We start from the raw sequence: 12,734 nt of genomic DNA, 5'->3' as shown, positions 1-12,734 counted from the left end.
TATAACTGCCTTGTAGAATGTCTTAAATTCTGGTATTATGTTGCTTCCAGCTTTGTTTTTGTTGTATAAGATTTCTTTAGCTATTTGAGGTCTCCTGTGTTTCCAAATGAATTTCAGCATCATTTTTTCTAGATCCGAGAAGAATTTATTTGGTATTTTGATTGGTATTGCATTGAATCTGTAAATTATTTTTGGAAGAATGGACATTTTGATGATATTGATTCTTCTAATCCATGAACAAGAATTTTTTTTCCTTTTTTGTGTCTTCTTTTATTTCTTTCTTTAAAGTTTTGTAATTCTCATCATAGAGATCTTTGACATCCTTGATTAAATTTATTCCAAGGTATTTGGTTTTCTGGGTAGCTATTGTGAATGGGATTGATCTTAGAGTTCTTTCTCAGCCATGGCATTGTCTCTGTATACAAAGGCTATTGATTTTTTTTTTTTTTGACAGGCAGAGTGGACAGTGAGAGAGAGAGACAGAGAGAAAGGTCTTCCTTTGCCGTTGGTTCACCCTCCAATGGCCGCCGCGGCCGGTGCGCTACGGCCGGCGCACTGCGCTGATCCGGTGGCAGGAGCCAGGTGCTTTTCCTGGTCTCCCATGGGGTGCAGGGCCCAAGGACCTGGGCCATCCTCCACTGCACTCCCGGGCCACAGCAGAGGGCTGGCCTGGAAGAGGGGCAACCGGGACAGAATCCGGCGCCCCGACCGGGACTAGAACCCGGTGTGCCGGCGCCGCTAGGCGGAGGATTAGCCTAGTGAGCCGCGGCGCCGGCCAAGGCTATTGATTTTTGTGCATTGACTTTATATCCCCTTACTTTACCAAACTCTTCTATGAGATCCAATAGTGGAGTCTTTTGGATCCCCTATATATAGAATCATGTTTTTTGGAAATAGGAATAGTTTGACTTCTTCTTTCCCAATTTGTATCCCTTTGATTTCTTTTTTTTTTTTTTTTGTCAGGCAGAGTGGACAGTGAGAGAGAGAGACAGGGAGAAAGGTCTTCCTTTACCATTGGTTCACCCTCCAATGGCCGCTATGGCTGGTGCGCTGCAGCCGGTGCACTGCGCTGATCCAAAGCCAGGAGCCAGGCGCCTCTCCTGGTCTCCCATGAGGGTGCAGGGCCCAAGCACTTGGGCCATCCTCCACTGCAATCCTGGGCCACAGCAGAGAGCTGGACTGGAAGAGGGGCAACTGGGACAGAATCCGGCGCCCCAACTGGGACTAGAACCCGGACCCGGTGTGCTGGTGCTGCAGGCGGAGGATTAGCCTATTGAGCCGCAGCGCCAGCCCCCTTTGATTTCTTTTTCTTGCCTGATAGCTCTAGCTAAAACTTCCACGACTATATTGAATGGCAATGGTGAGAGTGGGCATCCTTGTCTGGTTCTGGATCTCAATGGAAATGCTTCCAACTTTTCTCCATTTAGTAGGATGCTAGCCATGGGTTTGTCGGAAATTGCCTTGATTGTGTTGAGGAATGTGCATCCTATACCCAGTTTGCTTAAAGTTTTCATCTTGAAAGGGTGTTGTATTTTGTCAAGTGCTATTGAGATAATCATATGGTTTTTGTTCTTCAATTTATTAATGTGGTGTATCACATTGATTGATTTGTGAATTTTTTTTTTTTTTTTTTGACAGGCAGAGTGGACAGTGAGAGAGAGAGACAGAGAGAAAGGTCTTCCTTTGCCGTTGGTTCACCCTCCAATGGCCGCCGCTGCAGCCGGCGCACCGCGCTGATCCTGGCAGGAGCCAGGAGCCAGGTGCTTTTTCCTGGTCTCCCATGGGGTGCAGGGCCCAAGCACCTGGGCCATCCTCCACTGCACTCCCTGGCCATAGCAGAGAGCTGGCCTGGAAGAGGGGCAACCGGGACAGAATCCGGCGCCCCGACCGGGACTAGAACCCGGTGTGCCGGCGCCGCAAGGTGGAGGATTAGCCTATTGAGCCACGGCGCCGGCTCTGATTTGTGAATATTGAATCATCCCTACATACCAGGGAGAAATCCCAGTTGGTCCAGGTGAATGATCATCCTGATATATTGTTGGATTCAATTGGCCAGTATTTTGTTGAGGATTTTTGCATCTATATTCATCAGGGAAATTGGTCTGTAATTCTCTTTCTCTGTTGCATCTTTTTCAGGTTTATGACTTAAGGTGATGCTGGCTTCATAAAAAGAATTTGGGAGGATTTCCTCTCTTTCAACTGTATTGAATAACTTGAGAAGAAGTGGAGTTTGTTCTTGTTTAAAAGTCTGATAGAATTCAGCAGTGAAGCTATCTGAACCTGGGCTTTTCTTTGTTGGGAGGGTCTTTATTACTGATTCAATTTCCATCTTGGTTATAGGTCTATTTAGGTTTTCTTTGTCTTCATGACTCAGTTTAGGTAGGTTGTATTTGTCCAGGAATCTATCAATTTCTTCTAGGTTTCTCAGTTTGTTGGCATACAGTTCTTTGTAGTGGTTTCTTTCTTTTTTTAAAATATTTATTTATTTGAAAGTCACAGTTACACAGAGAGTGGAGAGTCAGAGAGAGAGAGAGGTCTTTCATCTGGTGGCCTACTCCTCAGTTGGCCACAATGGCCGGAGCTGCGCCAATCCGAAGCCAGGAACCAGGAGCTTCCTCCGGGTCTTCCATGTAGGTGCAGGGGCCCAAGCACTTGGGCTATCCTCTACTGCTTTCCCTGGCCACAGAAGAGAGCTGGATTGGAAGTGGAGTAGCTGTGTCTCGATCCGGTGCCCATATGGGATGCTGATGCTTCAGGCCAGGGCATTAACCAGCTGCATCACAGCTCCGGCCCCTGTAGTGGTTTCTAATGATTCTTTTTATTTCTGTGGTGTCTGTTGTTACATTTCCTTTTTCATCTCTAATTTTATTGATTTGGGTCTTCTCTCTCCTTTTTTTGGTTAGTTGGTCTAATGGTGTGTCAATTTTTTTTTCCCAAAAAACCAGCTCTTCATTTGCTGATCTATTGTATTTTTTTGTTTCAAATTTGTTGGTTTCTTCTCTAATTTTAATTATTTCTTTTCTTCTACTAGTTTTGGGTTTGGTTTGCTATTTTTCTAGATTCTTGAGGTGCATAGATAGTTCATTTAGTTGGTGCCTTTCTAGTTTCTTGATGTAGGCACCTATTGCTATAAACTTTCCTCTTAACACTGCTTTTGCTGTATCCCACAAATTTTGGTATGTTGTATTGTCATTTTCATGTGTTTGCAGAGATTTTTTGAATTCTCTTTTGATTTCTTCTGTGACCCACTGCTCATTCAGGAACATGTACTTTCTCCATATGTTTGCAATATGATGTAGAGATTCTTGAGTTGTTGATTTCCAGCTTCATTGCATTGTGGTCCTAGAAGATGCATGGTATGATTTTGATTTTTTTAACTTGTTGAGACTTGTTTTATGGCCTAGCATGTGGTCAATCCTAGAGAAAGTTCATGTACTGGAGAGAAAAATGTGTACTCTGTGGCTGTAGGGTTGAAGGCTCTGTAGGTATCTGCTAGTTCATTTCGTCTGTGGTGTCGATTAAATCTGTTGCTTCCTTGTTGATTTTGTCTGGTTGATTTGTCCATTGCTAAAAGTGGGGTATTGAAGACCCTCATTACTATTGTATTTGAGTCTATATCTCCCTTTATTTTTTTTTTAAGATTTATTTATTTTTTTTGAAAGTCAGAGTTATACAGAGAGAGAAGGAGAGGCAGAGAGAGCGAGCGAGCGAGTCTTCCATCCGATGGTTCACTGCCCAATTGGCCACAATGGCTGGAGCTGTGCCAATCTGAAGCCAGGCCCAGGAGCTCCTTCCAGGTCTCCCACGTGGGTGCAGTGGTCCAAGCACTTGGGCCATCTTGTACTGCTTTCCCAGGCCATAGCAGAAAGCTGGATCAGAAGTGGAGCAGCCTGGTCTCAAACCGGCACCCATATGGGTTGCTGGTGCTTCAGTCCAGGGCATTAACCTGCTGTGCCACAGGGCTGGCCCCTATATATCCCTTTAAATCCCTTAACATTTATTTTAAATAACCAGGTGCCCTGTAAATAATATTTATAATGGTCACATCTTCCTGTTGAATTGATCTTTTAATCATTATATAGTGTCTTTCTTTGTTTCTTTTAATAGTTTTTGTGTTAAAGTCTATTTTGTCTGATATTAGGATGGCCACACCAGTTCTTTTTTGGTTTCTGTTAGCATGGATTATCTTTTTCCATCCTTTCATTTTCAGTCTGCATGCATCTTTGTTGGTAAGATGTGTTTCTTGTAGGCAGCAAATAAATTGGTTTTCTTTTTTAATCCATTCAGCCTGTCTGTCTTTAAACTTGGAAGTTGGGACCATTTACATTCAGTGTGATTATTGTTAAGCACTGACTTTGCCCTGCCATGTTTCTGTAAATAGTTGTGTTTATTTTGGATTTCACTGGTACTTTTGTTGGATCATTTTCTGTGTTCATCTACCCTTGTTGTGATGTTCCTGTTTCTGTGTGTAGCACATCCTTGAGCATCTTTTGTAGGGCTGGGCTAGTAGTTACAAATTCTTTCAATTTCTGTTTGTTGTGGAAGACCCTTATTTCTCCTTCATTCATAAATGAGAGTTTTGCTGGGTACAGTATTCTGGATTGACAGTTTTTTTCTCTTAAGACTTGGAGTATGTCTCACCATTCTCTCCTTGCCTGTAGCGTTTGTGATGCGAAGTCCAAAGTGAGTCTAATTGGGTTCCTCTGAAGGTGATTTGTTGTTTCTCTTGTGTACATTTTAAGATGTTTTCTTTATGAGTTACTTAGGAGAGCTTTGTTACAATGTGTGCAGGTGAAGGTCTTTTCTGGTCTCCTCTATTGGAAGTTCTCTATACTTGTACTTGTATGCCTCTTTCTTCACATTGGGAAAGTTCTCTGTAATTCATTCATTAAGAAGGCCTTCTAATTGTTTCTTTCCATGCCTTCTGGAATTCCTAGGATCCATATATTGGGTCATTTGATAGAATCCTGTAGATCTCTGTTTTTTAATTTTCTAATTCCTTGTCCTGTGTTTAGTCTGACTGTATTATTTCCAGAAATTTGTCTTCTAGTTCTGATATTCTTTCTACTGTCTCACTTCTTCTATTGTTAAGGCTTTCCACTGTGTTTTTTATTTAATCTATTGCATTTTTTCATTTCTAGTATTTAATTCTGACTTCTCTTTAATATCTCAATTTCTTGGAAACACTTTGCATTTAGATCATGAATTTGTTTCTGATTGCTTCTAAGTAATCTGACAATTTTCTGAATTCCATTTCTGGCATATCCTCTGTCTCTTCAGCTTCTGTTACTGAGTTGTAGTAGTCCTTTGGGGGACTCAGTGTCTTCCTAATTCTTACCAAGGTTTTTGGCTTTGTTTTTCTGCATTTCTGGTTGCTCCTCTCTTTAATATGTGTCTTGGTTCCTGTGGTGAGATTTCCCTCTGCTATGTGTGCCTTGCAAGAGGAAGCACACAGCCCTGCCTCTGGGGCAGGTTCGAGAGCTCTGGTGCACTAAGCCCCGCCTATTGGGGGCTGGGCTCACTTCTCACTGGTGCATGGAAGCTCAGGATTTTGGTATTTAGGACTTCTTCTTGTACAGCTTGTGTGGTGGGGTGGGGGTGGGGAATTACTCTGAAATGTTGTGATCCTTGTTCCCGGGATGGGAAGTGTGAAATGGCCCCACAATTGATGGGCGTGTGCACAGGAGGCAAATGCGGTAGCCCGCCGTAGCCCTCTGCTTACATTTGAAGATGTTAACAAACAATATGGCTTCTCCCAGCTGGCTGCAGGTCCGGTTCGGGGGAGGGGGCAGACATAGATGGACAGGGGCAGGCCGATCTCTGTTCCCCTATTCTTCCCACTTGGAGCTGCCAGGCTCCCCTGCCTGGTGCTATCCGCAGCTCCATGGATTGGAGACCTCGTGTCTCACTTGGTCCATCGAGAGGTGGGGGAGGGGGGGGCTGTCCGTCTCCCCGTTTGGCTTCTCCACTGTGCCTCTGCCGCTCCCCTTTTTTGCTCCCTCAGCATGCGTGAAATTCTCCCAGCTCTGTCCCTGGCTTGTATCCCCTTTCCTTATGAACTATTTTTCCCTGCATGACTCAGAACATCTTGTTGCTATACTAGTATCTCGGCCCCCTCGCCAGGTTTATTTTTGTAAATAAAATATGAGTATTTTAAGAAACCCTATTCTGAATTTGAGAAGTTGAATTAAAAGCTTATTTGCTAAGCCTTACAGGGATATCCCCGGGCTTCAGCTATTGTGAGAAGGATCGATGTGAGGATCATAGCTGCTAGACTTTTCCAGAGTATAACCCAGTTCTGGAGGTTTGGCTCATCAGGGCAGCATGCCTGATGGCAGGTCATGTGTGCCACCTGAGATTGAGAGGGCCTGACTGACAGTTGGGAGGCCTGCTGACTGGCTCTTCCCAGCCCTCCTAATCAGCAAATGACCTCACAGAACCACCTCATCTGAGAACCTGTATATTTATCACATTATTTCCAGAAAAAGAATCCAATATTTGGAAGTACAAATTCTGGCAATGGAAGACTTGTTTTTGATGACCAGATAAGCTCTTGGTGTTAAAATAATTTTTCAATAGTGAAAAATTTCAAACTGGCATTTAAGTTTTTTAAAAATAATGTTTGTAAGTTTTGTTCTCTGGAAAGTTTTGACCCTAAGATTAAAGTCTACTAACAGCTCAGTTCTAAAGTTCAGTTAGAACTCTCTAACTGAATGAGCACTGTATTTTTCCCAGCTCTTCTCTTCCCTAGACTGTGTTTGTGCTGGTATGGATGTATGTATGTATAGCATGTGCTCCCATCCACTGGTTCGTCTCGTAAATGCCTGCAATGGCCAGGGTTGGGCCAGGTCACAGCTTGGAGCCGCAAGCCCAATCCAGTTCTCCTACATGGGTGGCAGGAAACTAACCCTATCTGATGACTCCCAGGAGCCATCACCTGTTGTCTCTCAGGGTGTGCACTAGTAGGGAGCTGGATTCAGGAGTAGGAGCAGGACTTCAACCCAGGCGCTCTCATAAGGGGTGCAGGCATCAAGCATCCCAATTGGCAGCTTACCCAGAAGGCCAAACAACTGCCCTTGCCTTTTTTTTTTTTTTAATCTTAAAGTTTTGGTTAGGGAGTTGTAACATCAGTCAAGATAATTTACCTCATTAAATTTCAGAAACGGACAGGGTAAGATGTAACCAATGTGGGCTTACAAAACAGATGAAGATGATACCATTTATACCAAGAATCATACCACCATATTTGATATTTTATTCAACTTTAATATGGTTTCCATTAACTTTTAAAACAAAATGATTTCCAGTTTAAAAAACAATGCACTGACCACATAATTCCTTTTTCATTTTATACAGTTATACAAATATTCTAAATACACATTTTGTGTTCAAGATGATGGCAAATAAGATTAACTGTACAGTACATAAGGAAAGAAAATACTTTAAGCATATTTAGAAGCAATAGAAATGTCTATACAAAACAAGCAAAAATGGAATAAAATTTTTATTTTTAAAGTATTGCAACAGGCCCACAGGTTTGTAACAAAAATGTCTTTGCACAGTTCCTCACAATGCCCCATTGATAGCTAAAGCAAGACAGTGGTTTTTAGAAAATAATGTTTCAAAATGCTACACATGGTACTATTAGTTTGCACAGTTTGATCAAAATAACAAATCTACTTTGAGTCAAGCAAAACCTAGAGGAATATACCAAACAACTTGAAAATCATTTGTATAAAATTCATTGCACGTTATTTTACTCAGTTGTTTGAAAAGTAAAAAAGTGTATTTACAAAATATTTCGCAGTCAAAATTATAAAGTGAATGGATATTTCTAACACGTCTTGATACAGACAATTTCAAGGAAAACACACAAATGTTTTTTCTTTAAGAGGTTTTTTTCAGTGCTCCTTCCACAGGGAAGTAAACATGATGTAATCAAATGGATCTACAAGATGTTACACAAATCCAACACCTGCATTATAAAATAATGTTAAAAAGGTGAAAGAATGAGGAATTTGTACATTGTAAGAGGTGAGCAGTTCAGATATCAACAAGTACAATTTTCAACTCAGCATTAAAGTCTTCATAGTCTTCAGGGAACAGACAGACAGACAATGGACAGCCTTGACTTGATGAAAGTTGAAAAAGCACCATGCACAACAGTTTAGTGGTAAACACTGAAAAAAATAGCACCTGGAATTCTGGGAAACTGACAATTTAAAACTGGTCTAGTAACTGCCGGAGATATGGTGCCTTTGATAATTCTCTATTTACTCGGGAGAGTTTGAAAAGTACCGGGCAGTTCAGAGAAACACATGGGATATGTCGGTCAAAGCAACCAGTACAGTTCTTGCATATCTGAAAGCATAAGAGAAATATATAAAACAATGGAAAAGTTTCTGGAGATATGTATAAACAGCAAATCTTTATGCTCCAGTCTTTTTTATTTACTATAGATTACTGGCAGATATAACATGTCATTCATTAAAGTTTCATTAATTTTCATCTCTTAGAAGCCTCTCCTATCCTGTGTTGAGATACTTCTAAAGGATATTATGTCACCAAAATAAAGGACAAAATCTCCCAAGGATTCATTTAATTTCTGAGATCCTTTCACTTACCATAGAATCCCATTATGTGAAAATCCACATAATTAGCTACCCAGTTACCAAAAAAATGTATTTTAAATGAACTATAAACTTTTTTTTTACAAATTACAGATGTATCTATATATGGCAATCATAAAAACATTATTAGTTTAGAAGAGAAAAATAATGTGAATTTTAAAGTAGTAGGCTAGTGGTTTTCAACCTTAGTTCCAGTAGTTCACAATAAATAATGCCTGAACCCCACCCAGCCCAATGCATCACAATATCTGGGTATGAGCCTAGCAATCTGTACTTCTTAAGGAAATTAATAAGGCAATTTTTAAAAAAAGAGTGACACAGTGACCAGCTGTCAGACAAGTTGGTTGCAGTTTTCAAAATTACGCTCCTGTTATAAGCAAGCTGCTACAAATGCATGCTTCACTGTGTGCCATGGAGACGGAGTACACGTGCTGCTACAAATCTTCCAAGATATTCAAATATAGGATTTCTGTCTTACAGCTCTACGTTCTGTAGCTATCCTCAGGTGCTAGCAGAAACTGACAAATATTTAAGCCCTCTCTGTGCTTGTCTGATAAATAAGCCAGGATGGAATTACATGACTCACTAAATGTCACTCAATGTTGCATTTCAAGATTCTTCACCGGTGATTTAAACCCTGAGCATTCAGCCCAGTTCAGGCTCACATTCAAAACTATGAATGCCACAATGTGGAAACCTATATTTTAGCTTATTCTTTGACTTAGTTTTTCATTACTTTCCTTTCAGGTTTATCATGAAAAGTGTTTAAGGTGACGAACAGGAATTTCCTCTGACACTTGCAGCCACCGAGGACCTAGGATGCAGTATTTGCACTGTTAATAGGCAGTATGGGAATTTGCCAGTGGATGAGTCACTTTGCTTTCTAGTTTTATATCACAGTATTGATAAAATGTATAAATATTTCTACTTTTGAAGTTTTTTGAGGCTTTCTATACATGTTAAGGAATGGTTAATTTTTTTTTTGATAGAGAGAAAGGTCTTTCATCCGTTGGTTCACCCCTCAAATGGCTGCTACCGCTGGCACTGCGCTGATCCGAAGCCAGGAGCCAGGTGCTTCCTCCTGGTCTCCCAAGTGGGTGCAGGACCCAAGCACTTGGGCCACTCTCCACTGCCCTCCCGGGCCACAGCAGAGAGCTGGCCTGGAAGAGGAGCAACTGGGACTAGAACCTGGCGCCCATATGGGATGCAGATGATTAGCCAAGTGAGCCATGGCGCCGGCCCCTGGAATAGTTAATTATTTTAACATTCTATAAACACTGAGGAAGAGTGTTATCTAATTTTGCGCTGCAGAGTTTGATACATAATCATAACGTCTACCTTATGATGTTTAGAGCTTCCATAATTACACTCTGATCACTTGATCAGAAGTCTCAGAATCTCCTCTTGTGAATATACTTCTGTCTGCTTCTCAGTGTATCTCCTGAAATTTCTAGATTTGTACATGGGAGATATTCATCTTTAACTCTTAAGGCAAAAAAAAAAAAAAAAAAAATCCCAAATAGCAGAATTTAACATATCTCTTGAAAGATGGCAAATCACTCTTAATTAATTTTTTTAAATGATGCTATTTGCAATTAATTTGAAAGGCAGAAATAGGAGGAGAGAGATTTTCCATCTATTGATTCATTCCCTAAATGGCTAAAATGGTCAGGGATGGACCAGGCCAAAGCCAGGAGCCTCTTCTGGGTTTCCCACATGAGTGCAGGGGCCCAAGTACCTGAGCCATCTTCCACTGTTTTCCCAGGTGTCTTAGCAGGGAGCTGGATTGCAAGTGGAGTAGCAAGGCGTCCATATGGGATGCTGGCTCTGCAGTCGGAGGTTTAACCCACTGTGCTACAGTGCTGAGCCTGCATCATTTCTTTTCAGTCTTACGTCTTACAAAAATACAAGCTAACACTGAAGGAGAATTCTGGTTAAATTTACAGTCCTAGCCTAGTGCTTGTCACTGAGGAAGAGATCACACACAGCCTGACCTAAGCAGAACTCTGAGGATCCTGTTCTCAGTTTGTGCCTCGTATTAGGATTCAACAAGAGAATCTGCTATAAGGTGGTTGCTGCTATTGGGACAGCAGCCAATAAACTAAACAGAGGCTGAGAGCACCCAGTGATTTTAGTGCCTACTGACTAGAACCACATCTGGCACAAAATGGCTGAAAGTTGGCTAGTAATAACTGTAGTGATACATTCTCAGCTAAAGGTTTGAGCTGTTTGTTTTTAGATGACTGGGGGGAGCCAGAGGAAAGCAGAGGGAGCAGGGTGTTTGAAGGCTAGGAGCTGGGAGAGATTAAGGTACATCCACACACCCAGAAGTTCAGTATGGTATCTGTACAGGGTAGAGTGGGACAGGGGGAGGGTGAGAAGTGATGACACAGGTAGCAGGTAGAACCAGAACAGAAAAAGACTTTCTATTTCAGTTCAAGACACGACTTGCATCTCATGTTCATACCCCATCTCACTTATTAGCAGTGCTAATGTGCGAATTACTTAACCTCTCTATAGCACTTTATTCATCTGAAAGAGTACCTAGAACAGACCCAGACAGTAAGACTCAGCCATGCGGGGCAGGTGTTCAGAGCAGTGGTTAAGGCATTGCTTGGGATGCCTGCATCCCACATTGGAGTGCATGGGTTCAGATGCTGGCTCCACTTCCAATTCCAACTTACTGCTAATGTACACCTTTGGAGACAGGACATAATAGTCCAAATGCTTGGCCCCTGTCACCTAGCTGGGAGACTCAGATTTAGTTGCAAGTTCCTGCCTTTGTGTGGCCCAGCCCTGACTACTGTGGGCATCTGGGGAGTGAACCAGGGGACAAAATATCTCTATTATTTATTTTACTTGAAAAGCATAAACAATTTTTTTTAAAAAAGAATCATGTTAACTATTAATTTTTCTATATATACTTTTAGAACTGTAGACCTTCCACATTTACTAGCAATTCTCTAAGATTTTTATGAGCAGAGTAAGCACTGACAGAATAATTGGGACTTCTCTATTTTTACAAAAATTTTGGTAGTAAACTTATCTTTTTTTTAAATTATTTGAGAGGCATAGAGATGGAGAGAGAAACACTCATTTGCTGGTTCCTTTCCCAAATGCCTCCAACAACTGGGGCCGAAGCTAGGAGCCAGGAATGCAATCTAGGTCCCCCTTGGAGGTGGCAATCCAATTCCTTGAGCCATTATCAATGCCTCCCATGGTCTGCCCTAGCAGGAAGCTGGAGTCAGGGCAGATGCAAAATACCTACCCGCCTCCCCTTTAAAATATATTGTTATAAAAGAAACTGGGTGGATGACTGTTCTAGTTCTAGGTTTTAATAAACACATTATTCCATAAAAACAAAAAAAGCCATTTTTAATAGTTTAGTTCCATTATAATATTTTGGAGATTGTTAAGTTTATTAGGGGCCAGTGCTGTGGTGCAGCAGGTTGCAGCTCTAGCCTACAGCACTGGCATCCCATATGGGTTCCGGTTCGAGTCCCAGCTGTTCCACTTCTGATCCAGCTCCCTGCTAATGTACCTGGGAAAGCAATGGAAGATGGCCCAAGCCCTTGGGCCTCTGCACCCACGTGGGAGAACTGGAAAAAGCTCCTGGCTTTAGATTGGCTCAGCTCCGGCCATTTGGGGAGTGAACCAGTGGATAGAAGATCTCTTTATCTCTCTCTCTCTTTATGTCTTATTTGAAAGAGTTACAGAGAGAAGTAAATAAAAATCTTTAAAAATAAGTTTATCATTTTAGAACCCTCATTTCACTTGTCACATCAGTTTCATATCTCACACTGAAATTCAAGGGCTGTCTCTATGTCTCTGAAGAACCAGACTACCTGAGATTCCAGGTTGCTGAACAAGGCCATACCTTTGTAAGTTGCTCCTGTTTGCGTTCCAACTCTCTGATTTCTTGGTTGAGGATGATGGCAACATGCTGAGGTTGGCTTCGACATTTACTACAGATGCCATGCTGAGTCAGCTCATCGCACACAGGACAGTGTAAAGTGGTGAAATATTGTGAAATAGTGCCTTTCCGCCCTTCAAGTTCACTTCGAGAGGAGCTGGAGGCTTTGTGGATCTGTAAAAACATCAATT

At 41.7% G+C, this 12,734-nt stretch overlaps 1 protein-coding gene across 7 annotated transcripts in view; it reads right to left on the bottom strand.

Annotated features, from left to right (window-relative positions):
* Positions 1 to 7,245: 7,245 nt before the first annotated feature.
* REV3L (REV3 like, DNA directed polymerase zeta catalytic subunit) overlaps positions 7,246 to 12,734 on the bottom strand; it is a 190,476-nt gene continuing 184,987 nt past the window's right edge. For all 7 annotated transcript variants that reach the window (XR_011388583.1, XR_011388582.1, XM_051855405.2 and 4 more), the window contains 2 exons: positions 12,508 to 12,717; positions 7,246 to 8,361 (listed from right to left, as the gene is read on the bottom strand). Coding sequence is in view for 5 of the 7 variants with exons in the window: in XM_051855405.2 (XP_051711365.1) it covers positions 8,221 to 8,361; positions 12,508 to 12,717 (351 nt within the window). In the remaining 2 variants the exon portion in view is untranslated. The remainder of the gene's footprint in view (positions 8,362 to 12,507; positions 12,718 to 12,734) is intronic.

This window comes from Oryctolagus cuniculus, chromosome 5 (genome assembly GCF_964237555.1).
Source record: "Oryctolagus cuniculus chromosome 5, mOryCun1.1, whole genome shotgun sequence".
Taxonomy (NCBI): Eukaryota; Metazoa; Chordata; class Mammalia; order Lagomorpha; family Leporidae; genus Oryctolagus; species Oryctolagus cuniculus.
Note: the sequence above shows the minus strand (reverse complement) of the source record. Positions and strands in the feature narration are given on the sequence as shown.